The sequence below is a fragment of the Dicentrarchus labrax genome, unplaced genomic scaffold, assembly GCF_905237075.1.
Source record: "Dicentrarchus labrax unplaced genomic scaffold, dlabrax2021, whole genome shotgun sequence".
NCBI lineage: Eukaryota > Metazoa > Chordata > Actinopteri > Moronidae > Dicentrarchus > Dicentrarchus labrax.
Window position 1 is genome coordinate 14,021,127 of NW_026136701.1, and position 25,271 is coordinate 14,046,397.

General features: G+C 39.3%; 3 protein-coding genes across 3 annotated transcripts; 1 reads left to right on the top strand and 2 right to left on the bottom strand.

The window, feature by feature from the left end:
• Positions 1-64: 64 nt before the first annotated feature.
• Positions 65-9,808, bottom strand: bokb (BCL2 family apoptosis regulator BOK b). Its single transcript, XM_051406537.1, has 5 exons — positions 9,465-9,808; positions 8,627-8,967; positions 6,954-7,082; positions 2,458-2,621; positions 65-1,210 (listed from the first exon to the last, which is right to left on the bottom strand). The coding sequence occupies exons 2-5, from the start codon at positions 8,847-8,849 to the stop codon at positions 1,085-1,087; spliced, it is 642 nt and encodes a 213-aa protein (XP_051262497.1). The 5' UTR covers positions 8,850-8,967; positions 9,465-9,808; the 3' UTR covers positions 65-1,084.
• A 4,596-nt stretch (positions 9,809-14,404) lies between these two features.
• elovl1a (ELOVL fatty acid elongase 1a) lies at positions 14,405-18,699 on the top strand. Its single transcript, XM_051406334.1, has 8 exons — positions 14,405-14,756; positions 15,494-15,586; positions 15,794-15,984; positions 16,099-16,179; positions 16,342-16,398; positions 16,532-16,637; positions 17,042-17,181; positions 17,305-18,699. Exons 2-8 carry the CDS (start codon positions 15,526-15,528, stop codon positions 17,611-17,613), a joined length of 945 nt encoding a protein of 314 aa, XP_051262294.1. The 5' UTR covers positions 14,405-14,756; positions 15,494-15,525; the 3' UTR covers positions 17,614-18,699.
• Positions 18,700-20,889: 2,190 nt separating this feature from the next.
• On the bottom strand, positions 20,890-24,415 carry cdc20 (cell division cycle 20 homolog). The gene is made up of 11 exons (XM_051407851.1): positions 24,283-24,415; positions 23,629-23,840; positions 23,380-23,522; positions 23,198-23,294; positions 22,960-23,085; positions 22,544-22,740; positions 22,346-22,440; positions 22,031-22,262; positions 21,819-21,944; positions 21,485-21,602; positions 20,890-21,366 (listed from the first exon to the last, which is right to left on the bottom strand). Exons 2-11 carry the CDS (start codon positions 23,816-23,818, stop codon positions 21,188-21,190), a joined length of 1,503 nt encoding a protein of 500 aa, XP_051263811.1. The 5' UTR covers positions 23,819-23,840; positions 24,283-24,415; the 3' UTR covers positions 20,890-21,187.
• Between the last annotated feature and the right edge of the window lie 856 nt (positions 24,416-25,271).

Genomic DNA, 25,271 nt, shown 5'->3' on the forward strand with positions numbered 1-25,271 from the left:
AAAAGCTGCAAGACTGCCAGCTCAGTGGAAAAGATGATCATGAAATCAACATGAGTAGCCTACATGGGTGAAGATTTTAAGTTTATTATGGATTAAAAAATACATTCAGACACGCATTTATAAATTAATACTTAGTGACAACTATCAAACATACCACACAATCATCCTGAAGAGCCATTGTAGTGGTGTTTTTTTATACTGCAGTGGCTTCAATTGTTAAAGTCTTGATCAAAATAAAAAAATAAATAAGCTATTTACAGGTTAAAAAGGAAATCAGTACCACCAAAATATGTGGATGCAGCACATACTCTTCTGTCCTTAAGGTCTTTGGCCAAAATTGGGCAAAATTAGACCCAACATTTCTTGGTCAACAGTGTCTAAAACTGCAAAATTGGTCACAACATATTGGATCATATTTGGAAAGAGACACCATTTGTGCTTTGGTAAATTACAATAATGTAAATCGATCCCATGAAGTTGATACCACCTGACATCGGTCTCTAAAGTGTAAAATCACTCGTGAGAGAAACGCCTTTCTTCATCATCTGATATCTATTAAGACCCAGCCAGCTGAGCATCAATTATCATTACAAACATGGCTTTCGCCATCATTTCTCCTTCAGGTATATTTCTGGAGACAAACGTCACATGAAAGCATTGAACTGTTTTATCTCAGGAGTGCAAACAGCCTCCCGTTGCTCACATTCAACCTGAAACACCGTCATACGTTACAGCCACAACACTGGAGAAGCCTGGTGTACTGCACTGGTGTAAGCAGTGTGAAAATATGCAGAAGAGGTGGAGTGACACAAACTTGTTCCATTGCCATTTATGCTCTTAAATGTCACAGTGACTACTCTTTGGATGAAGGGCAATCACTTACAGACTTATCTGATAACACAAACATGATGCTGATGAAACATTTGTTGATGGCCATTCAGCGACAGATGGATATCTGCTGGCAGGCTCAGTCCCCATCAAGCACAGTGACCATCCCCACTCCATCGTTTATTGACAAGTCTGAGATTTTAATCTCCTATCCAACAATGACGACGACTCCTCCTGTGCGCTCTGGCTCGGCCGTTCACGGTTCTTTCATGATGTAGATGTACATCGTGGTGAGGAAGTACTTCAGGGACTCCATGGTAGAGGATAGCCAGTGGTGTTCGGGGGTGAGATCCTTCTTCACCACACACTTTGTGATCTCCGCCTGATAAAAGGACATGGATATTTTAAAAATCAGACAATAATGAAACATCAAGGTTTAACATTAATACATATATATATATTATGGGCTGTGAAGTGAAACTACGGTGGCTGCAAAACTTGTGGAAAATGCAAAAGCCCCATCTAGAGCCAGTGTTTGGTTTGTCTATTCAGGGCTACTGTAACATGGCGGACACCATGTAAGGAAACCTACCACATCTCTAGATAAAAATGTCTCTTTCTAAAGTAACAAAAACATAATGATTCCCATATTCAGGTGTTTATAATGAAAACACACTTATTAATATTATAATCCATTTCTGCCAGTAGATCCTCCTCAATGTTTTACACTGGACCTTCAAAACAAATACAGTTCAACTATCATGAGGAGGAAACTAGGGCTGCACAATTAATCAAAATATTATAAAAATTGCATAACTGCAGAAGGTGCAATTAAAAAAACAAAAAAGGTAAAATGTGACCAAACATTATAATTATAATGAAGTGCTGTGACTCTGAAGAGATGCTCTGACATTTTTGTTTGGTACAGACCCAAAAAAGATTCACATCATGATTTCAACTGTTTTTTCAGTGGAAAATTAAAAAAACTAATTAAAAAGTAAAGCTGGTGAACAACCTCATGTATTGTTTAATTTTGGTGAATTTCATGTATTATATTGTATGCTTTGATGAAAGCTTCACACCAAAACACATCTGTAGTTTTATTAGGCTATTAGCTGTAAATAAAATTCACCAAAATGATCAAGACATGAGGTTATTCTTTCTTGTTATTTTTAAATCACTGAGCAAACAAACACATTCAAAGTTATGTCTGATGTCTGATTTATAAACTAATCTTATTTGAGTCAAGCATAAAAATAACTTAAGTGCTGCACCTAAAAATAAAGAAATAAAGAAATAAATATACCACTGCAATCATTTTCATTAGTTGAGCCAACAGGAAGCTACAGTATGAGCAAGCTACCATCAGATTCACATACCTAACGACCATCAGAGCTTATGAAAGCAAACTGAGGTCTGATCCATAAACAAGATTACAGGATCATTTCATCATCTAGTTTCAGCAAGAGAAATGTCATAGACAAGTTTGTTGTCTGTGGTTATTTTCTCTCTCGTCATCTCAAATGTCAGCTTGTTTAAATGTCACATTTCCAGCGGCATTAATCATATAAAAATCTGTTCTTCACATACAGCTCATAAGCATCAGCACGTACAGCAGCGGCCACTCACCCATCCTCCCCGTCTCTTCAGCCAGTGAACCAGAAACTTGCGGACAAACTGACCCAAACTGTCCACTAAGATATGAACAGTGGTTGGATGTCCTTGTCTAACACAATCCACTGCCAGAGCTCCGGCGACTGCGTACATGGATACCACCTTACCCCACGTTATACCTACAGAGAGAAAGAGACATCACAGGGTTATGTTTCATGACTTTATTATGTCTATCGATAGATGTACAAGCTCAAAAATGTGTTTTACTTATTGTTGCTTCACTGTGCAGAAGCTGTTTTCAAATTCATCTGCTGAAGTTTCTCTCCGTTTAGATTAAGGAGTAGAACATTTCTCTCCAACTATTTCGATGATTATATTTGATTTCTATCGCTTTGATGAAAAAATGCCAAAATTATCTGTTTACAGCTTCTCAAATGTAAATATTTTCTAGTTTCCTTATTCTTTTATTATTCTAAACTGAATACAGTAAAAAAAAAACAGACATTTGAAGATGTCATCTTGGGCATTGGAAAACTGTGATTAATTATTGTATTTACTGATAATGAGAATAACTGTTAGTTTCAGCCCAATCTGTATATTAGACGTGTCCATACGAGCAGCACATGTTTGGTGCCAATCATGGTCCAATATGCAAACTTACACAAATATGTTGCCACCTTATATATACTGTCAATGGTTGCCACCCAAGTTTGGTATCAAATGCTGTCAAATGCAACTCCACCCTTTTCAAGCATGCAGGAGAAACTGCGGTAGCCACAAAACCCCTAAAAAAAACCCTTGGTTTGCCTGTTCTGGTCGACTGTAGAAATAGTGGCCTCTATGGAAGGCAACCCACTCCCTCTGTAGATATAAGCAGCTCATTGTGTAACAAAAACAAAATTTTTCTTACTTTCAGGTGATTATACACTAATACAAAAAACACAAACATACCTAGGAATATTATATTCCATTTCTTGCCCTAATCCTCCTAAATGTTACACACTGGACCTTTAAGTTCAATGAAAAAAGACATGTATTAGGCAAAATGTCCTAAGATTTGGAAAAAAAATAAAGATTAAGATATTTGTATTCAATACTTTACTAAGTTGCCACAATAACATAATTAATTTAATTTACATAACTAAAAAAAAGCAATTAGATACAAATTATTAGTCAAAGCTGATATTTTTATATGCTTTAAAACATATTTGGATGAGAGAATGTTTAAGCTTCAGTAATTCAAGCTGATATTGATTCTGTCTCTCAGTCACAGAGCAGTTGTTTGATAAGTGAGAAGCAAAAAAGAAAATCACACTTTATCCAGAAGACATGAGTCAAGCCTCCAAGCGGACAGAATTTCCTGACCAGAATCAATAAACTGCCATATTTATCCCAACATAAACACTCCTTTCCTGCTCTCGTGGCATTAACACCAATCTCCTCTATGGTTTCTCTTTCCTTACAGTCTGTTTCATGTTCTGTGACCTGGAGTGAAGCATGTGGGGCAGCCGGTGGACCTTGTACTGAAATAAACTGTAAATATCAGGTTTAAGTCAACAAACCTGCATTTGTGTTAATGTAGCTGATAACACGTCTTACTGTGCCAGTTGTAAATTAAAGAGGGTGCGACTGTGGTTTTTTTCGCCTTTGGCGAGTGGTGGGTGAACACTGACGCGGTTACAGTGAGGAGGGCAAAAGGTTCAAAAAATTAATTTTGCATTCACCACAAAGAAGCAATCGAGAGTCATAAATCTGGAAAAGGGCAGATTCTTTGTCCTCAATCCAGTCTGATAATTAAGGGCATCCGGCCCTTTCCAGGTATAGGTTTCAGAGCAGTAGGGATTGTTAAAACGACCATCAGTGATGGAGTGCAGGGCCTAATGGCATTAGCCTCCTTAGGCCGGCTTGCATTGTCATAACTGTTCCTCAGAGCTGACCTACAGTGGCTGACTGTGGCTATAAGGGGATAGTGCTCTGGGCAAGCTTAAATGAGATAACTGTCCACGGAAGCTGTCAGAGTACGTCACGTCTCACTCCCTACTGAGAAGCAGGCCAAGAATAGAGACAAGATTGTCAGGGATAAAGCTGGAGGAGAGGAGGACGGAAAGAGAAAGAACAGAAGTGGGAGGCAGGCAAAGATAGATGGAGGAGAGACAAGCCATGTTGATTTTACTGAGGAAGACCACAGTACAGATGGCTGTTAAACCGCCTCCAAAAAAAAGTATGATGTGGTCACTGGACTTATCATTCCTCTGTGAAGGAATGTAAAAAATAAAAAGCTAAAGTAGTTATAAAACAAATTCCGGACAGCAAGAAAAACAATCTTAGATGCACTTTTCTATTTATATCCAGGTTTCAACCCATCCCAGAAGGCTGGGGCAGCCTGGGTTCACCAGTTTGTTATTCTTCAGCAGGAATCCCACGCCGTTTCCAAAAATTGCACCCCTGTGACGTCCAAACAAGCGAAAGCTTTGCCAGAGCACAGGCATGAAAATTATATCAAGCGAGTCTGTTTTTGATCTTTCCTGGAAAGGAGCCAAATTTTAGTTGTGCATCGCATTGCGGTCAGACCATCTAATCTATCCCGAAGGCTCATACAGAACACATAGTCACTCTTTTTATTTGGATACTTCAAAATGTCAGTGATCCTTTGAATAATATACAAAACAGATCTGTTGTCATGACAACTTAAAACCAAGAGCCAGCACAAACAAGTTTAGACCTAAAGCCTAAAAAAGGGCCTTAACACGACTCGATTCAAGTTGAGACAAAGCTCGACTGATCTCTCTCAAGACCTAGACTGAACAAGGATTTAACCAGAAATCATTCAATTGCTTATTTATTATTCACTCACAATTCGCTCAGGACAGTCGATCAGGTTTAATTGTGACATGAACAGGAAATCACATTGCTACAGTTAGAAGAGTGTAAATTAAAGTTTAGTAAAGCGACCGTCGACTGTTACTGGAAATGTTTGTAAGGCTTCCTTCGTACATTTCCAGATCAGCACGTGTCATAAATATACGCAGCTGTCACCTTTCACAGAATGCTGGATCTATGGCGGCTGTGGCTCAGAGGCAGAGCGGGTCATTCCTAAATCGGAAGGTTGTGGTTTCGATCCCCAGCCCCTGGTGCCACATGTTGAAGTATCCTTGAGCAAGATACTGAACCCCAAATTGCTCCTGATGCCGTGCATCGGTGTGTGAATGTGTATGAATGTTAGTTTCTGTTCGATGGACTTTGCCATCACTGAGTGAATATGTGTGAAAGGGTGAATGTGACACGTAGTGTAAAAGCTTTGAGTGGTCGGAAGACTAGAAAGGCACTATACAATTACAGGTCCATTACCATCTTCTAAATCTTTAACATGCTCATGTCAGACCTTTATCATCCTTAAAAATAGAAGAAGCCTGTCAAGTCTGTATGATTGTTGAGAATGATGCATCATACAGACAGAATTGTATAAAAAGTTCCCTAAACAGGAAATAATCTGCTCAAAATTCATCCAAATCACTCTTTTTACACAAACCTCTTTCAGTTACTGAGATCCCTATTCGGGTTCATTGTACAGTTTTAAAATAATATGAAATATCCATAAAATATCACTAAGTTTAATAAATTATAAAATCGGGAAACACTACACTCGATCATTAAAGTGATTACGATTTATCATGTGGGGGACATCAATGTACCAGATTTCATCCAATTCAATCTATTCAACAGGTGTTGAGACATTTCACTCAAAAAATGCAAACGTCATGTCATGATAATTCATCAGGTAAGTTGCTGAGATATTTCAGTCTGGACCCAAGTGTCATAGGAGAAAGACAACGCTGTCCCTGGAGTTTCGCTGCTTGCATGGCTAAAAGGTTTTATAACACCTCACAATGTCCTCAAAACAACAGATTTCTAGTCTATATGGTCACGACACTGGACCAGAAGGGTTATGAAAAGTGGCAAAGACCAAGATTAAGTCCAGAAACCTTCAAGAAGACAGATCATACAGCCTAGTCTAAAGAGATTTTTTTATAACGGCACAAAAGATCCACAGTTACGTTCTTGGTTATTTAAATAAAGACAAAGAAAATTGTGAAGTAGAGAAGATCATGTATGCGATTCAGACATAATGATTAAAGAAAATTACATCAAAGATTTTCAAGGAATTACATAGCACACGATCAGCAGTTAGATTGGATGGAAAGTGTCTAAACTTAGTGACTCGAGATAGCTGTAGGAGCAATTATGTGTTTTAGATCTCACTCCACCTACGTTATGATTCACACCCACTCACTCTCACTGGAAGCACCTCTCAGCCAAAAGAACCCAATGGAAACTGCAGAGGCACACCTGTTTAATCACTTCCATCGGTAGCCTGAGACACCATGGAAGTGTAAATCACTTCCTGTGCTGGCAGATCTCCTTTGGCTGAAGACTACATGCTTAGTTTCCACCTCGAACAGCAAACATCCTAATCATAACCATCATCATCACCTTCAGCAACAGCCGTGTACCTGTTGAGAAGATCTCTGTTGCCACGCCGATGAAGGCATCTGAAACCATGCTCTCCATGGCAACAGAAATGTTGAGCTGCCGCGCCACGTTCCTGTACAAGCTGGGCTGTATACACTCCAGCTCGTCGCCTTGGTAACAGAGGGAGAGCAGATTTAAAAAAATTTTTTTTTAAAAAGAGCAAGAGAGAAAAGCATCAAAAAGTCTGAGATAGCAGTTAGTGTGAATGGATGACACAGAAACCAAAACACAGATTCAGTTTAAACCAATGATTTAAAAGATGTAAAACGTTATATAAACTATCATGTAATTCAACTGATTCCAGCTATTTATTCTGCTCCTCTAGCGGAGAGCTGTCAGGATGTTAAAGTAACACATGTATGTCTCTTAAAAAGACTCAGGGGCACTTTAGCTGCCGTCTTAAGTGAGTCCTGAGCTCATCACAGCGTGAAATATACAGAGTAGTTTGTGGAAATCATTTTAAGAGTCGAGTCTAAAGAGTTATTCGGTCTAGTTTCAAATGAATCAATTATTTTTTCCAGCTCTGTTGAGTCATCTCCATTCTCAGCCTACCATTATCTAAAAGTAGATAAGAAAGCAGTAATCGGGCTTTTTAGACCCAAGAGCAGTGATCATATCACCGTCAGAACAGTCAGCTCTCACTAGTTAGATAATGAGAATTTATTGATTCCTCTAAAGCTGATCAATATTGGGTTCGATTGGAGAGCGTGTCATTTCCTGTGAATGGAATTTAAGTTTTGAATTTTAAAGTCTTGGACATAAAATGTAGGTTTCATCTAAATCTGCTGCTGGAAACGCACTCAATAATTTAACTTTTGAGAGTTTGTCTTTTAGTGTTTCATTAATCTGTGCAAGCGCTGTTACACTGAATCTGTATTTTGCCAGGAGGACTCAAAAAGCTTTTTAAAATCTCAAATACAAGACTTTAATTTACTTATCATTTGGTCCTCTCATTTTATTGTATGTTGCCGTAGGTATTACCTCCACCAAGGAAGGTATGTTTTCACTTCCATCCATTTGTTAGTTTTAGTAACTCAAATACATGATTTAGCACATATTTGGATCCATAATTTAGAAAGGATTTCTTAATGTAACCAGATGGTGATCCAAAACACTACAAAAACACTCAGTGTATGAGACCCAGACCCAAATGAAAAACACAGAACAAATTCAAAATGTCTGCACTGTCTTTCACTCACAGTTAAGATACAGACAACTGCACAGTCCTCAGACTGAAACCTCTGTAGCATCCCTTGCTCTCTCCCTCTCATGTCCTGCCGTCTCTCCTCTGTCTATACAAGTTATAAATAAAATACTTTAAATAAATAAAGTCTGAGGGCTGTGCAGCCGTTGCTCGGGCATGCTCTCTCTGAATCTTATCTGGTTTAAAGAATTATGTTTAAACTATATGTTTATATTAAAATATTAAGACTGAGACATACGTCCTAAATGACAACTTCAAATAACAAACTGAGGCAAACTGAAAGAAATCAAAGAACCAACTGTAATGTGGACACTTCATCTTACTTGAGCTATCCTCTCCTGAATATATGAGGTTAAAAGTACAGGAGGAAATAACGACTAGACCCTTGAAGGTTGCTATAAAAGATGTAATTTTTGCCTTATTTAAAACACATTTTTTGGTTTCTCTTACCAAGACAGAGAAGCACCAAAGACACCTCAGCCAGCGCTGCATTTGAGGGAGAGAAGTTGAGTTCAGTTTTGGACCATCCGAGTCCATTCTGGTTGAGTCTGGACAGTATGTAGTCTCTGCACAAGGCTTTAGACTGGGACACCAGCTCCTTCTCAGTCAACGACCGGTCAAATACATCCAGGACCTCTGCAGCAAACACAGAGGACCTACGCAGGACCTCCATGTCCTCCTGCAGGGGATCTGGGTCAGAGAACGTCTGACCTCTGCGGATCAGCTGTGTCTCACTGTGTCCTCTCTTTATCCCAGAAGGACGGAGTTTAATGGTGATGGCAATATGGCAGCTGTGAGGAGGGAAAACCCTTATTTAGAGGCAGCTTTAGTCATAATTACTTAATCTTGAAATGTTTCTGTCAGACAGAGAGAGAGACAAAGAGATTTGAATCACACACTGGTGCCAAAGAGTAAGCAGCTTGAATGATACAATTACCAATCATTGCAGTTCCTGGTCTTACTACATACTTTTTTTAAAGACTGCAGGAATCTAAAATCAGACCAGAAACTTACATAAGAATATGATGGAGGCGTTATTGTTGTGAGTCACATGGTGGCAAAGATATTGCTACACTCCTCGGATTATGCAACACCAAACTGATACCACAAGATGTCAAGGGGGAATATTAATGCTGCTAGGACACAACTTGATTTGAGATAAAAATGCATGAAGCTTCTGTTTTTTTTCAGTGCAACCTGATAAAGAGTGCAATATTTAAAGTATGTCTTAGATTAAAGATGTATTATCTATTGAGGCTGCTGCTCGCACACCGCCAGCCACGCTTACCTTCAGCGCTGTATCCACATTGAGATGTTCCCAATCAATTAACCACAGAGCCCTTCACTCTGTCGCTGTAGTGTTTCCCAGCCCGAAAGAGCCCGAAAGAGGCCGAAAGTCACAATAAAACAGCTCGTCTTCTCTCACAAGAAACTGTCAAACCATTAAGAAACCACTGGGAGAAGATCTGTCTCATTCCCAGGAGAGCACATTGTCTGCTCGGCTCCACTTGTTTCCCCGAAAATCAGCGACTGACTGAGCCGCAGACGCAGTTAGAGGACGCCTACCTGTTGTTCCACCTTCCCATTGGCGCTCAATGAGAGCGCTGCTTTCACAGTCAGGAAAAAGCCCGGAGGAGGAGATTGACGCCTTCCTCCCAGCCGGTAAACGAGTCAAACCTCAGTACGGCGGGCAGAGGGAGACAAATCAGCTGCATCCGTATTTTCATTCACAAATCTGGGAAGATTAATTTGATGTAGGGACTTCGTTTGTTTTCGCTCCTGTGCGTAAAAGCCAAAAGCTTTACTTTTTAAAAGTTAGGTTTCAGACGTTTTATACCGATTCAATCTCGCGTGAGAGTAATTAAGACAGGGTTTCCCACTACAGGTGTACAGGTGTGTCCCTCTACTGCTGGTCTCCTGCCAGAGTTTATATAAGGGTTCCTGGCTGAAGCCCAAAGTGTCGCACTTTTAATCCCGTTCAGAGCAGATAAATATAGGTGCCCTACTCCACTCAAAGCACAGAGACTAAGTTTATTTGTGGGCTTTATGTATTGATCTTTGTATGAGCAGTTTTATTGTTTTATCATATTTTTTTAATTATATCAAAATACAGTAAAGTTACATCCATCAGTTGATATTAAACAAAGAAAACAAGGTCAGTCAGAGGAGAAAGACTGTTATGAACAGACCTCCACATATGTAGTACTGTAAAAGGGCACCAGCACGCAGAAAGCATGTATTTATGGTGAAACAGTTCCAAATCTTGGATAAGATTTTAAAAAATGCAATTATGTGACTCAGATTTAAAGTGTAACCACTGCTCTGTAATTAAAACTATTAATGATTTAACCATTTAGAGATATGTGGAGGCCAACTAATTTATAGGGCCGCCTATAAGGCACTGCATGTGTTTTCTCCACTGGAAGGGCAAACTAAAGGGCACTTAATTATATTTTCTTCCACACTGGGTCAAAGTAGAGTGGTGGTTTCTCAACCTGGGGTCAGGGGACCCACATGGGTCATTGAGGGTGTTCCAGGGGGTCCCCAGAAAAAAATTGTTTCATTATTATTTCATTTACCAGAGGTTAGCCCAATGAGAGAATGTGTAACTCTCCACTATTAATATACAGTATAAACATTCTTATCAGACAGGGATCCCTGAGACTACGTCGTATCAAATGAGGGTCCTCGGCCTGGTATGTGTCAATCTGGGGATTCTTCATTAAGGTCACTGCTGTACCCTGACATCCTCAAAGCGGTGCATACATGAATTTTTATATTATTTTACTTTATCTAGGACAGTATTTGCTATAAGTGGAGAACTTATTTGTGGTGGTTGACCCCTGGGAAGTGTCATGTGCATGTTTCTCAAACAAATTCTGTGTGGGACTTTACACATGTGCACATCTATACAATTATTAGCTTATTCTGTAAATATGTTAGGAGACCCTGAGTCCAAATCTAGTTTTAAGAGCTATAGTATTTTAGGTTATGTGCTCACATGCTGGATGTTCTTAATAAAGTTGTATTCAATCAAATTTAATCAAATTGCCACATCTAACACAAATAGCATTGATCCAGCAAAGGAGGACTTGCTGCTCTGGACTTTGAGGCAGACATACATACACATTGCACATTGAAGGTGGAAGATGGGGGATCAATAGGAGCCCAACAATGTGTTAATCAGGACTCTGTACAGTAAATAAACTTGCAATTTAGTTTCTTGTTGAATTGTAGGAAGGCTGCATACAGCCACACTCACAAAGAGCTGTCAATATAAAGTCTGAACATATTGCAGATGATCAACAATGTACTTGTTTAAGGACTCATTCCAAGTAATTTTCCTCTACCTCACGTGTGTGTGTGTTACCTGCCACATCAATATGACAGGTAAAACCTAATTCTGATGTGTGTGTATATATTTTATCACAGCAGACTTTCAAACTTTTATCCAAATACAACAGGCACTGCCAAACTGATCCCAGTTATTTTGTTTTTTTACTGGAGGGATTATTGAAGTATGAATTACACTGACCTACACCTAGCATTAGGCTTTTAATCATTTTTTTGTAGGTAACTGTTTGGCCTCTGGGTGTCGCTGTTACTCACTGAGTTGATGTGACTATTTCTTCAAGACTAGTTTGTCTCCTGTGGTCGATTCAGCCCCACATCAATATATAAATATAATACAGTATAATAAGTAAGTAGTGTTGATTTTTAGCTTTATTCTTTTTTTAAAAAATGTTATTGTTGTTATTGTTATTGTTATTGTCATTATTATTATTATTATTATTATTATTAATAATAATAATAATAACCTCTTTTTAGCTTCCTTGTCCAGACTTAGATGACTCATTCTGTCTTATACAGACAATAATGACACTTGATCATTAGAATAAATTACTGCCTGCAATCTCTCTGTTTTTTGGATTGTCCACAAATGAATAACTTAATAGGTTTACCATAAAATCCACAAACTACAATGGGTATAGGTTTCTTTAAGTCCAGAATTAATATAAATCTTAAGTGTCTAAATAAATGAAACTCAAAACAGTCTCCTGTTTAGTTGTTTTCATCTTGGTGTCAGTGGTTCAGTAATTAGCATGTTAATTGTATGTGATGACATAATTAGTGGGTGAGTTTCTGCAGGAAAATGTGGCTGTAAAAGAAAACCTCACCCGCCTTTGAGTCAGTATTCATTTGTTGAAATGAGAAACCTTAACTTTCAAATATGAACACAACTGACCCTGTTTGTTTCAAGGTTGTTAGATCCAGAGTGTATAACAGGATTTAGCAAGGGAATTACAGTTTTATGTGTTTGGTCAGGTAGGTAGACAAGGTATGAATAAAACATAGCTACGGTTACGTACTATAAAACTTGAAACACAATACTTATCTGATTAGACCGCTAACTACTCAAGGAATCTAGTTTTGTCTCATTACAAAGAGTGATTGTGTGCTAGATTCAGTTGTTAGTAAGAAAAAGAAAAATGAATCTATGAGCGTTGGACTTTGGTGTTTGACATTCTCAAACTTCAAAACCCCCACACTGAGAAATGTATGTTCACATTCATGTTCATTGAGTCATTCATACATTTTTTAACAGCCAGGCTCGGCCTCTCACATCCAGAGGCATCTCTCCTGTGTAATTCTTCACAATTGGCTAATTGGGGACAACCGGTATGTCTCGAGGCTGCTGTCTATTCTCTGGTTATGCTGTTGGGCAGAACTATCGTCCACAGACAAAGTTATGTTGTTTAGTTGTTTGTTAGTGAACTATGTGATAAATTCTGCTACTGGGCAAAACCTAGACTTAAGTCAATATTAAACTGTCATAAGACCGAGAAGAACAGGGAGTTTGTTGTAATGTGGCAGCTATGAAAAACAGCTGACTGTGAGACAATGACATCAAATCTCACGTTCAATCTGGGCCAAAAACATGTTAATATGTAAAACACATTTACGTAATTCTTTGTTCTTTTCTGCTCATTTTTATTGGAAAAATAGTGGCCAATACTTTAAATTTAGGTGAAATGTTACTATCCAGATGCGAGGCTACATTTGATGACACTGGCAGCTTTGCAAGATATCAGTGCAGCTTCTCCTTTGCCAAAACAGCGGCTGCATCCGACTCTTTAGAGATCAATGAGTGAAACTTAACTGTTGAATATGTTAACGGGCTCAGTTTCTCCTCTTTATCAGATTTTGCTGACCTAAGGCAAGTGAGACTGAGAGCCACACCTTCAAGTGGCCATTTAGGAGCCACTGGTCAAGTTTTAGACCTTCTTACTACCAAGAAAATTATGCATAAAAATCTAAACTGCATGACAAACAAAGCACCAAACGCAGGCATTTTAACTCACTAAACTTAAAATGTTAAAACAGTGTGGCCCCGCATTAATGTAGTCAGATGTTCCTTTAGCTTTTTCCGTGAAAATTCACCTCGCCATGTTTGCATTTAGATGGTTATGGTTTTTTATACCTGCACTTCCGTGGAGAGCCACCATGTGCTGGACTGTCAGACAGTATGTAAACAGACAGTGATTCCTCCCTTCCTCCCTCCTTCTCTCGTGCACAGATTCCTTTCATTCCAGCCAACCTTTCAGCCTAACGTACGTGTGGAGGAGTATGTTTTAAGGCTACATCCAGGCCTCACGCCCAGCGTCGCCGGTGCTTGGGGAACAGGTAAAACCAGAGGCACAGGAGAGCTCGTCATAGCAGCAAGGGTTTGGACGGGAACCCAGCCTCTGTGCCACCACGCAGGAAGGGATGGGCAACGCAAGATGTGATGTTTGTGAATGTCTGCTATCTGATGTCACCTTTGGCCTAAATCATGTTTCATGGACAATTCTGAAGAAAGATGAATGATCAAATCTTTTTTTCACACTGGCAAAAGGAGAATCTTAAACTTTAAACTTTAAACGTAACTTTTAAACTATATATTTCTAATGTGTAACTTTTTTTAGTCAATAATTGTTTCATATTAGTCTTTCACATAAAGCAAGTCTTTTTTTTTTATCCATATGCGCTTATTAATTGGGTTTAATTGCCCAACAATGGAGGCAGTTGCCCCTGGGTCTTGGTTTCTTTAACCAGGGCCTGCAACTCTCTGACCCCGTCCCCTTCACCACCATTGATGAGATTGTCCAATCACAACAGACCCAAGTGAGGATAGGAAGGTGGAGCTTGGCATTGAAACAGGGTGTGGTCCTGAAACTTGCAAGGTCTGTAGTAGTGCCTTGGGGTTTAAATTGAGTTGAGTGATCCCAGTGCTATACTTATCACAGCTGGCTTCTCACTTTAACTCATCTCTCTCTTGCTGTCTGTCTCAGTCTTTCCCCATTTGTTACCTGTGAGACTTGCCACTGTTTGTTGGATTTTTAGTAGACATATTAGACTTTTGAAGACAGCTGGAGGCTACCACCCACAGACTAGCTTTGCATGTAACTGCTTTTCACTGATCACTCTCACCGGTCTTTCTGATCTGTTGGAGCCTGTGTGGATTGAGTGCTGCCTGCCCTGGCTGTGCAGCTGCTTTCCTGACAAACAGGACTGAGTGCTGAGGACTTGTGCTCAGCGGGTGAGTCATTTCTTACTAATACTACATCAAGTATTTTAGCAGTTTCAGGGATCTGGGATCATGTATCATTTGTGTCTGTGCTGCTCCTGTTAAAGTAAGACTTCTCTGGATTAGAACAAACAACATGAAACCTGCTGCTTAAAATAAACTGTCCTTTTTTTGGTTCTGTAGTTTTACTCCCCACCTGAAATTCCTGAAGAGCTCCTATCTTAGAAACTCAGAGGGTTGGCTAAGCTGGCCACAAGGGCCGAGTTCTTTGCCTCACCTGTTTGACTTGATATGTTAGTCAGCAGGAGAGTATTTCTTTGTATTTAGACTGACAGCAGAACTCTGATGTTTCACAATCATTCATCAAACATTAATTGATTTATCTGTTTAATACTGGAGCATTGTTTTGTTGTTTGTTTTAGTCAATAAATGAAAGAATTTCCTTTTTTTCTTTTTTTTTTTTTTTAAAATTAATTCTTTATTTATTTTTAAGCTTACATGCTACACTTTGGATTGGGCAGTGATATGAGCTCCTAGTACAGATTTCTCTGTGTATTTTTTCAAAGGCTGTACACAAGGGCACTCAGGGGTGTTTGATGAGCCTGTGCAGCTGTCTCCTGTTTGTTCAGTCGATGGGAAAGCAGGTGGAGAGCTCGCTTTGTAGCTCACCTGCCCAGCCAACCTCTCTTTCAGCTCCACTTCATCTCCTCCTGGTCTCTGACTCTTTTGTCTTTTCTGATTTCATTCAGGGGTTTAATAGGACAAGACTCAAGCGGTCACCATGCTGCGAGAAGCTGCATCAAACATTTTAAAATTACACAATTATCTATATTTGAGAACTGGTAAGTGTCTTTTGTCATTTACGCCTTCAATAACTGGTGATAATAGCATGATGAAAGAGTGTTTTTAAAAAGAGAATTTTTGCTTTTGTTTGGCTTAAACTACCACATGAATCTTCCAGAAACTGCATTTACCTTTTAACCCTCCCAGATAACTGTTAATTAAAGACATGCTGAGACAATGAGGAGTGTGTTTTTCTTCTCCACCAGATGCCCGCATCAGAGATTTTCCATTGATGCAGAGCCCCATAGAGATGACCTCTATCCTGTTGGCCTATGTATTCTTGTCAGTGTATGTTGGACCTCGCCTGATGGCAAACCGCAAGCCTTTCCGTCTCAACACAGCCATGATTGTCTACAACATCAGCATGGTTTTACTGAACGCCTACATAGTGTATGAGGTACACTAAAAAAAACAAAATTACGTGTGATTTGCTGAGTAAAACCTCTTTCTTCAAATACCAGAGTGCTTGTGAAAAGTTAATAACAGCTGTAAATGTGTTTCTTACTCCTAGTTCATGATGTCTGGATGGGGAACCACCTATACGTGGAGATGTGACCTTATTGACACCTCATATAGCCCGCAGGCTCTTCGGGTAAGCCCGGAAATTCGAGAGACCTGGTTCACTTAGTTCAGCCTGTTGTGTCCTTAAAAACAACAAACCTTGAGGCTACAGATTGCTCTGGTAGAAATGAAGATTATTGTCTGCAGATAGATATTTGACATTACAGCACTTCTCTTCTCTTCCGTCCCTCAGATGGTTCAAGTGGCTTGGTGGTTTTATATTTCAAAATACATTGAACTGCTTGACACAGTAAGGATGTTTTCATCTCTCCAAACATCAATTTTTTTCCTTTTGTAGTACACTTTTTAATTGTCTGACATTTTTTGTAACATATCTTTTGTGCATGTTAACTTTAGCTTGGTCTTTGTTACTTTTATTTGAGGTATTCTTTGTGCTGAGGAAGAAACAAAGCCAGATCACATTTCTCCATGTGTTCCATCACTCCTTCATGCCCTGGACGTGGTGGTGGGGCGTCACCTTGACTCCTGGTGAGGTTTACTGAGCATGATATTGATGTAAAACTCTTCATACATAACACACATGCATTATACATAAGGAAAATAGCCCTAGACTTAAAATCTCATAAAATTACACATGACTCTTGATGTGAAAGTAATAATAATTAATGAAAGTATGAGGCTTGAGCCGCTACAAACACCGCGGCTCGTCCTCATGGAGTCCACCATGTTGAACTGCCATGTTCAAATCAGAGTTTTGCGGTCACTGTAGTCTCTCCTACACACTTCACAGCCTGTTTACATTCCCAGGTCATCAAATACAAACACGAGCGGTGTTCAGATTGTTGCAATTGTGAAACTTCACCGCTAGATGCCAGTAAATCTTACACATTGGTCCTTTTTTAACAAAACAATTCTGTGTGTTTTTTCTCAAGTTGGAGGAATGGGCTCCTTCCATGCCATGGTGAATTCAGCCGTCCACGTTATCATGTACTTCTACTACGCACTCTCTGCTGCAGGACCTCGCTTCCAGAAATACCTCTGGTGGAAGAAGTACATGACTGCCATCCAGCTTGTATGTCCCTTTTACTTAAAACTATTTATTGATCATGAAATGAAGGCTAATTTGACTTCTATATGTATCTAGACTAGAATTACATTTTTAATAACAATCTGTCCTTTCCTTGCCATTTTACAGACACAGTTTATCCTGGTCTCCATTCACATCAGCCAGTACTACTTCATGGAAAAGTGTGACTACCAGGTGACCCTTTGGATCCACCTCATTTGGATGTATGGTGTCTTCTTCTTCCTCCTGTTCTCCAACTTTTGGATACAGGCCTACATAAAGGGCAAGCGGCTCCCTTCCTCAGAGGACAAACCAAAACAGAATGGCTTAACCAGTGAACCTGTCGCTGTGGTGGCCAATGGGAAACACCTGGAGAATGGGAACGCACACCACCACACCAATGGTAAAATCCTCCTGGGGAAAGTAAAAGAAATCTAACTTGGTGACTCTGGAAATGAGACGGAGGCTCTGTAGAGCTACCTTGAATATGTCATTCATCACTCATATCTATAAGCACATTGGAACAGCACAGATTTCAATATGCTATACTTCTAGACTTCATAATTTCTATATATGCTTAGTATTTCTTATGCACACTTGTTGGGATACGAATGGCATGTTGTGTTTTGCCGGTGATCTCCAAATGCCACATTGTGTTTGTTGGTTGTTGCAAAAACTATTAACTGTGATGAACACTGTATGAAGATATTTGGTGCTCATTTTCTCACTGATAGTGTTTTTCAACTCACGCTTGACGCACACAAGCTTCCCCTACACTACTTATTGTTTCGCTGGCATGACCCTTGTTGCTTGAGAGTACCACAGTTTCCACTGAAGGCTAGCACATTTAAATAACTGCTACAAAGTTTCACTGTAAATGTCAAATACTTAGGTTTTTTTCTGTTTTTTTATTTATCTTTTGAAATAAAAAATGTTTTAGATAAAGGTCTGTGTCATTTGAAAAGCAGTTATGGTGTGTACTTTTTTGTGAGAAACATACCACACCTCAGTTTTTCAATTTTAAGAACTGTGGAAAAGAAATGTTATACTGTATATTACAGAATTTATGCATTTTGCATTTTTGCATAATTAGGTAGTGACATATACACTGCTAGCATGTTCATCCATATTAACCCATACTGAGTTTTGCAACGACGTGTGGTCTATTTCCTCAGCACACAGAGCAAGAAGCTAACAGAAGTGCTTTCTGTTCAATTACAGTTAAATTAAAAATGATGCTGTACACGGCTGTTTCTGAATATCACTGCAGAATGTATATAAACCTACCAGTGTTTTTACTGTTGTTGATTACACTTGTGCACTAATAACAGTGGAAGGAAGATCTAGTTTTGAAGCACTGCTAGCCTTTTCAAAATTGGATCTGATATTTGCTACAAAAAGTACATAAGAGATGTTTAGGTGTTTCCAGGAGCTGTTTATATGTTACAATTAACCCACATAATGTTCAATAGATTAACCTGTTTCTGATTTAAAACAAAATAAAAACTCTATAAATGTTTTGTATTTCTTTTCCAAATATTTTTTACACCATGTGAGTACAACACCTAATGAACAACTTGACTATACATTTACTCCAGCGCGCATTACAGCTTTAGCTAAAAAGGCAACAAACAACACAAATTGCACAAACACACTGGTATATTATGGTGTTAGATTTGTGTCTTTATTAGATGCGAGAAAATAAATGATCTGAGAGGAAAAAAAATGTTTGAGAGAAAAAGTTTTCATACCAATCTCAAACATTTTTTTTTCTCTCATATAATTTATTTTCTTGCATCTAATAAAGACACAAATCTAACTCCATAGTAAATAAGCTTTTATGGTTACCATTTATAGAAATTTCTTTTCCAACATGACCCAACAGCAAATTTCATTGATAAATTCAAAAAAGAAAACTGTCCGCATTCATTACTGATGACAAATGTTCAGTGAAATTCTCCCTTTGGCTTCAAATAGTTTTAATTCAGACAAACTCGTCTGGTAGCAATCTGAATGTGCATGAATGAATGCGTATGACTTGATTCACCATCATACAAACTATAAAGAGAGACAAATGTTTTTATGACTATGGTAAATGGAAATTCACTGTAAAGCTAGAATGCTGTTTCGTCAAGTTTTACAAGCTGAGTGGGAAGTCTGTTGCTGAGTGTAGTCTAGTTTAAGTTAAAGCTAGCTGAATATTTTTCTCCCATTCACAGCCATGGATTTAAGAAAGAGGTTGACTAGCTCACCAGCAACACATGTATGGCCCAGGTCACTTATTTTGAGTCGTGGAGTCGCTGTCAGTGCCACCAGTGCCTCATCTTAAAGGATCAGTGTGCATGTGTAGAGGATTTATTGGCATCTAACGGTGTAGTTGAAGATTGCAACTCATTCGCTTCACCCTCCCTTTCCAACAAGATACTACAATGGCCATGAAATGCACGAAAAATAAGAAGTGCCCGATCTACAGCCAGTGTTCGGTTTGTCTGTTCTGGGCTACTGTAGAAACATGGTGGCTTCCAAGTAAGGCGACTCGAATGAAAGTCGCATACATAACTGAATGAATTATTATATTCCATTTCTGCCAGTAGATCCTCCTAAATGTTTCACACTGGACCTTTAAAGAGGTGGACCTGTTGAGCATGACAGGACCAGGCCGAAACAGGTTAGCCTCCACACCTACCCCATGAACCTGTTTGGGAGTAGGATGAGATGTTTTCTTGCTGTCAGACACCAGAGGAGGGACTGGGTGGGGAGTACTTCAAAAGAGCTTCCTGTCATTTTGATGCATTTTGGTCAGTTTAATATGAGTGTGTTATTAGGACAGTGACACGAATGCACCATTTCCTCCTGCATCTGATTACATGAAACATCACAGTAGGTTCACAGGAGAGGGAAGTGATGTGTTTCAATGGCAGGGGGTTTCTTTTAACTGAAGGTGCCATTTGTTTTGTATCCCATGTGAACCCAGCACCACAGTCTTTACACAAGTAAACAGACCTCAAGTCCAACATGTTATGGGGTTGTTGCTCTTGTTTAAAGGTTTAAAATGCCTTATTGCTCTGTCAAAACGAACAGAGGGCCAGCCAAACTAGGTGTATGAGCAGGAGTGTCAGAGAGCCTCAACATCTGAGCATAGGTGTGTCCTGAATGCTTCCCAGCATGAAATTATCATTGTTTATCATTTTATCTGTGCTGCTGTGTTTCCACATTGTTGTACAATTGGTCAATATGAGGGAATGCAATCGTACCTAGAGTGATGCTGTGTGCGTGGTTATTGACTAGACCTTTGCATGGTGAGCAAATAAAAATAACCACTTTTATGAAACTATGTCCTGCAAATATTCTTATTATAAAACAGTATAATGCAAGATATATCATTGCTATTGTTATAATTGTCCTTAATGAATACAATTAAATTTGTGTTATATTGTTGCATGTGTGCCCGTTTCCTTTAAATCTCCTGCAGTATCAATTTATCAACCACACAGTAGTAAACAAAATTAGAACTGCTCTGGGAATTAGTCTGACAATACAGACATACACAGATGCAGTTTAAACTGCAGCTTCTGATGAGTTCAAGTGATCATGTGACTCTGATCCTGACAACAGAAGCAGCTACTTTTGGAGATTAATATAAATATGTGACCATACATGGACATTTTTGCAACATGTCAGAAATACATGCCAATTAACTGACAGAAGCACACATGGTAAACAAACCATTTATTTATAACCCAGTCCTGTGTATACAATGCATTGATCATTAATTATATAATAAAAGACACGGTCATAAATGCACTAAAACCAGCACTGCTTAAAAGCAAACACTCACTTGTACTTTAGACCTGTACAAACAAGTGAGACTAACAACCCATTACACTATCAACAGGAGTGGTTGCCGGTTAAGGCTAAAACACTGGGTGTAAGTCTTTATTGTGGATTAAATAAAACATTTGCACATAATTCATTCATCATAGATAAAAAAAAACTCAAATGTCAAGACAGATTATCGGATCGACTGATTAATGACACTGCTAGTTGATTTGACCATCCTTTCTTTGGCCTTCTTCTTAACAGGATCCACTTCGAAGCTCTTCCACAGACGAATAGTCTCGTCTCCAGCAACAGTCGCAATGGAAGAGAAGTCTGGGCTCAGAGTCAAACTGAGAACCCGGTCTTCGTGGCCTAAAATAAAGCATAGAGCATGAATGTGTTTAGACCAGCAGAAAGTACAGCAGTGTTTCCTTTAAAGCAAATTGTGTGTGAACAAGTACAGAGCCAATCCAGTCTAAAAGTTACTTACCGTTGAGCTCTGCAACCCTGGTGAGAGAGGGGTACTTCCAGATGACAACATTGTTGTGGGCATAGCCATGTGCAGAGACCAGCTCCTTGTAGTTGGGCGCAAACACCAGAGATGAGATCTGAAAAGCAAAAAGTTATGAGAAAAGGAGGGCCCAAGTGTACATACATCCAGACAAATATTCATGTACAAAAAATTAAGAGAACTATCGATTTTGACCCCAGTGTGCAAACTTCTGTGTCCTGCAGTGATGCAGTTCCCTCCAAGTTAAATAACAAAATGCAGTACATTTCACTGAGAACCATTAAAAGTGAAGGGTCTAGAAGTGTACAGTTACCTGGGACTGAGTGTCAAGGGAACTTATGCAGGAGCCACTGTTTACATTCCAGATGCGGACGTGACGGTCACTGGTACCACCTCCAGATGCGAGAATATTTGGCTGCCAAGGGCACCAGGCCAAAGCCTAGAATAATAAACACATCCAAAAGGGGAGTTTTAATGACAAGTAGTCACACTTGATAAATCCTGGCAAGTTTAAAAGCTACTCACCTTGACAGCTCCTTGATGTTCACTCCAGCAGCGAACTGACTGGTTGCTGGCATTGCCCTCCTGAACACGGGGCCATACACACACCAAGTTGTCATTGCCTCCACTGGCCAGGTATCGCCCGTCGGGGGACCACTTTAGCCCACACACTTCCTGCGAGTGACCAGTGATCGTCGCGATGTGATGCTCTGCAACCCTGACATCATGATGGTGGATGTGTCCTGATCTCGAACCACTAGGATGGAGAGAAATATTACACAAGTTCAAAAACACACCACTAGAACTATAAATTAGTCTTTTAGGTCGGAGATTAGTTACCTGGAAAGAAGATGGTCATTCCAGCTCAGGCTACCAATTCGAGCCGTATGGCTGCCCATGCTACGTAAACGCTTCTGGTTTTCAACATCCCACAACTAAGGAAACAAAAATGCATCATTAAAAAACATATAGGATGCAGTTTAAGTGCCACGTGTCCTTATGAACCAAAAAAGGTGCTGTGTTCATCAGCACACTGACCTGAACTTTGCAGTCACTGGTGCCGATAGCTAGGTAGCTTCCCTCTTTGGTCCAGGACAGTGAGCAGATGTAGTCCTCCTCATGCTCCAGCTTCATGAGAAGAGTGATATCTCCTCGACTGGCATCCCACAGGTAAACACTGTTATGAAGCGCCACAGCGAGAACATTGCGACTGCTCCAGTCAAGCAGATTCAAATCTAAAAATAAAAAATAAAAATGAATGTTTGCTAGGTGTGCCCTTTTCCATAAAGATTAAACATGCATGTATAAAATCTTTATACATAGTATAAAGACTAATATAGGGCCTCAGTGGCCTGTTGTGAATGCAAGATGTGATAAGTTGTGCATACATTATACAGAGTAAACTAATAATGTGAATGAATTTGATTATGAAAAACATTAAGTGCCAAACTTACAAAAATCATTTCGAAGCTCAGGAGCGTCCATGATTCTGTCAGGAGTTGAAGAAATGTATCTCGTCTTTTGGACAGAGGCAGGAGTTGTAGCCTGACTGTAGAGGACTTTCAAGTTGTTTTGATAGCCTGTAAATTAAAACCAAAAAAAAAAAAAAAACCATGAACTTTAAAAAATCCCAACTTTCTATATTGATGCAATATTCCTGCTGTGCACCATGTTGGCACAGAAATATCATACCTTCTGGTGCATTCAGTGGCTGTCCTCCAAGGTGCAGGATCTTCGCATCTTCAATGTTGTATCCATTTAGTGACATAGACCAGGCTTTCTGGCTTTCCTTCAAAAGACACATGTTAGTGTAAATCATTAAAGCCTTCATTTATTAAAAATAAAATAGATCCCTTGCTGGATGAATAACTTACTGATGATCCTGCTGTATTACTTGTGTCCACAGGCTCATTCTCCTTTGTGAGCAGGAAGCTTGCCACATCCATTTGTTTGCTGTTTCTGGTGGGAATGAAGCGGTCACCCCCCATCTTAGAGGGGGTTTGTTTTTTATTTTTACCTATGACGAAAATAAAGAAACAGCCCAGTGGTTAACATTTGCAGAGATATGGCGTTAACTGCAGAGATTTGTCAAGTTGCGTGAATGCAACCGGGGGACACGTTACCTGGCGTTTTGCTCGGTGTTTTAGATGAACTCAGGGACACATTGGCGGATTTGCCGGGCGACAACCCGCTCAGGGCGGATGTGTTTGAGGAGCTGGCCTTTCTCTGCCACCTCGCCATGGGAGCGTTTGTGATGGGCATATCCAGCTTCAAGATGCTGTGGATGTCGTTCTCAAACCCAAAATGAGCCATTGTGTCCAGGTTTTCACACGACCTGCGTGTACATAAAGGCAAATCATTTATCGGATGTGCAACAGTAATTTAGAGTCACCGTTTCAACGAGTTAACGTTACGTTAGGTGTGTAGGCTAGGCGACCCATGCTAATAGCGTTAGCAATGACGTTAATTTACATTAGCGGATGTTGTGAGCCACTAAACTTCATTTTTCTTTAAAAAGGAGGACGAAAACACGGATTAATTTAACGTTAGGTTTAACTAATCTGCAATACACCAGTTAGTTATAACGTTAAGCTAACCTAAAGTAACGTAAACCAACTCAAGTTAGCATTAATCTAAAGTAACAGTTTACGTAAGAAGGAGAATTACTGTTTTAAAAGTGTAATTACCGTCCAGTAGAAACCTACGATAACACTGCGCTGAACAAACTGAATAAACATGGCACTTTAGCGACTTCAAAATAAATAAAGTGTTCTCACCTGTTCAGTAAACGTGGATCACAGTGTCGCAGTGTGGCAGCGCTGGCCTTTTCTCTCTCGTCTTTAAAGTTTGAATTTCGTGACGATGACGCCACACGGTTTAAATGTCGGAAAGCGCTCCTGCGATTGGTTCGTTCAAGGAGCTGCCGTTATATGGCCTAACGTTGCTGCGGTAACGTTTACGAATGCGTCTCTGTGATTGGTGGAGGACACTTCCTGGAAGATCAACGCCTGAATCGATCCTCCTCCCTAAACGACTATCGCCATCTCTTGGCCAAATGATGGTATTAGAGTTGGGATTTTACTGTGTGAAACGGGAGAAATAAAACACCATAGAAGTCTACATTTTCTTTTGTTAAATGTATTTAAAGTCCAGATAATCACAGGAAAATAAAATGTAAGATTTAGTCACACAGGGTGCTGTAATACAAATGTGTGTCTGAGATTCCAGGTTTTGAGCTCATTTAATATTTAACTCTTTGGTAATCTTCTCCTGGGACTTCAACTGAGTAGATTACAGTCTACAGAGGCCTAAAAGAAAACATAGAGGTTGTTGTTTTATCTCCAAGGTGCCTCAAACCTAGGCGCACAAAGACAAAACACATGACTATGCTTTATATTTCCAAAAGATTGAATTACATTGGGTGCTGTAATACAGATTTATGTCTGAGATTCCTGGATGACACCTCGAAAACTTTATTTATAACAACCTTAAAAGTTATCCAATTAAAAGAGGATTTAGAAAGGTCCAAGTGACATCATAAAGCAGACAATAAAGCAAACACTGTATAAATATAATACTATATTATATATAGTAAGTTTAAAGGATATTTCAGTAGAAGACTCGTTTTATACTGGAATATATATTTGAATGCGTTTCTGCAATATAACATAGTTGGTGGTGCAACAAGCATCGTAGGAGACATATATGTTTAGATCCAGTCATAATTCATTTACCCTTGATTTAATTATTCAAAAAAGGCATAATG